The sequence below is a fragment of the Phaethon lepturus genome, unplaced genomic scaffold (genome assembly GCF_000687285.1).
Source record: "Phaethon lepturus isolate BGI_N335 unplaced genomic scaffold, ASM68728v1 scaffold28502, whole genome shotgun sequence".
In the NCBI taxonomy this organism is placed as follows: domain Eukaryota; kingdom Metazoa; phylum Chordata; class Aves; order Phaethontiformes; family Phaethontidae; genus Phaethon; species Phaethon lepturus.
Genome location: NW_010525983.1, coordinates 8,035 through 8,253, shown reverse-complemented (window position 1 = coordinate 8,253; position 219 = coordinate 8,035). Strand labels below are relative to the sequence as shown.

The 219-nt window shown below is 68.0% G+C and overlaps 1 protein-coding gene across 1 annotated transcript in view; it reads left to right on the top strand.

Moving 5' to 3' along the window:
• Positions 1–3: 3 nt before the first annotated feature.
• The window catches only part of LOC104617584 (probable ATP-dependent RNA helicase DDX41), a gene marked incomplete at its 5' end in the record, with an annotated part of 799 nt that continues 583 nt past the window's right edge, over positions 4–219 (top strand). The window contains 2 exons of the mRNA XM_010282940.1: positions 4–63; positions 158–212. Of these exons, the coding sequence (XP_010281242.1) occupies positions 4–63; positions 158–212 (115 nt within the window). The remainder of the gene's footprint in view (positions 64–157; positions 213–219) is intronic.

Here is a 219-nt window from a genome sequence, read left to right as displayed (position 1 = left end):
TCCGGGGAGGAAGATGACGACTATGTGCCCTACGTGCCTGTCAAGCAGCGCAAGCAGCAGATGGTAATGGAGTGATGGGGCCCGGCGCTGCTGGGGGGCTCCGAGCATCCCTCCCGACGCGGGGCCTCTCACTCGGCCTCGACGCTGTTCCTTCCAGCTGCAGAAGCTGCTGCACATGCGGCGGGAGGGGGGGTCGGGGGAGGAGGAGAGGGGCAGCGG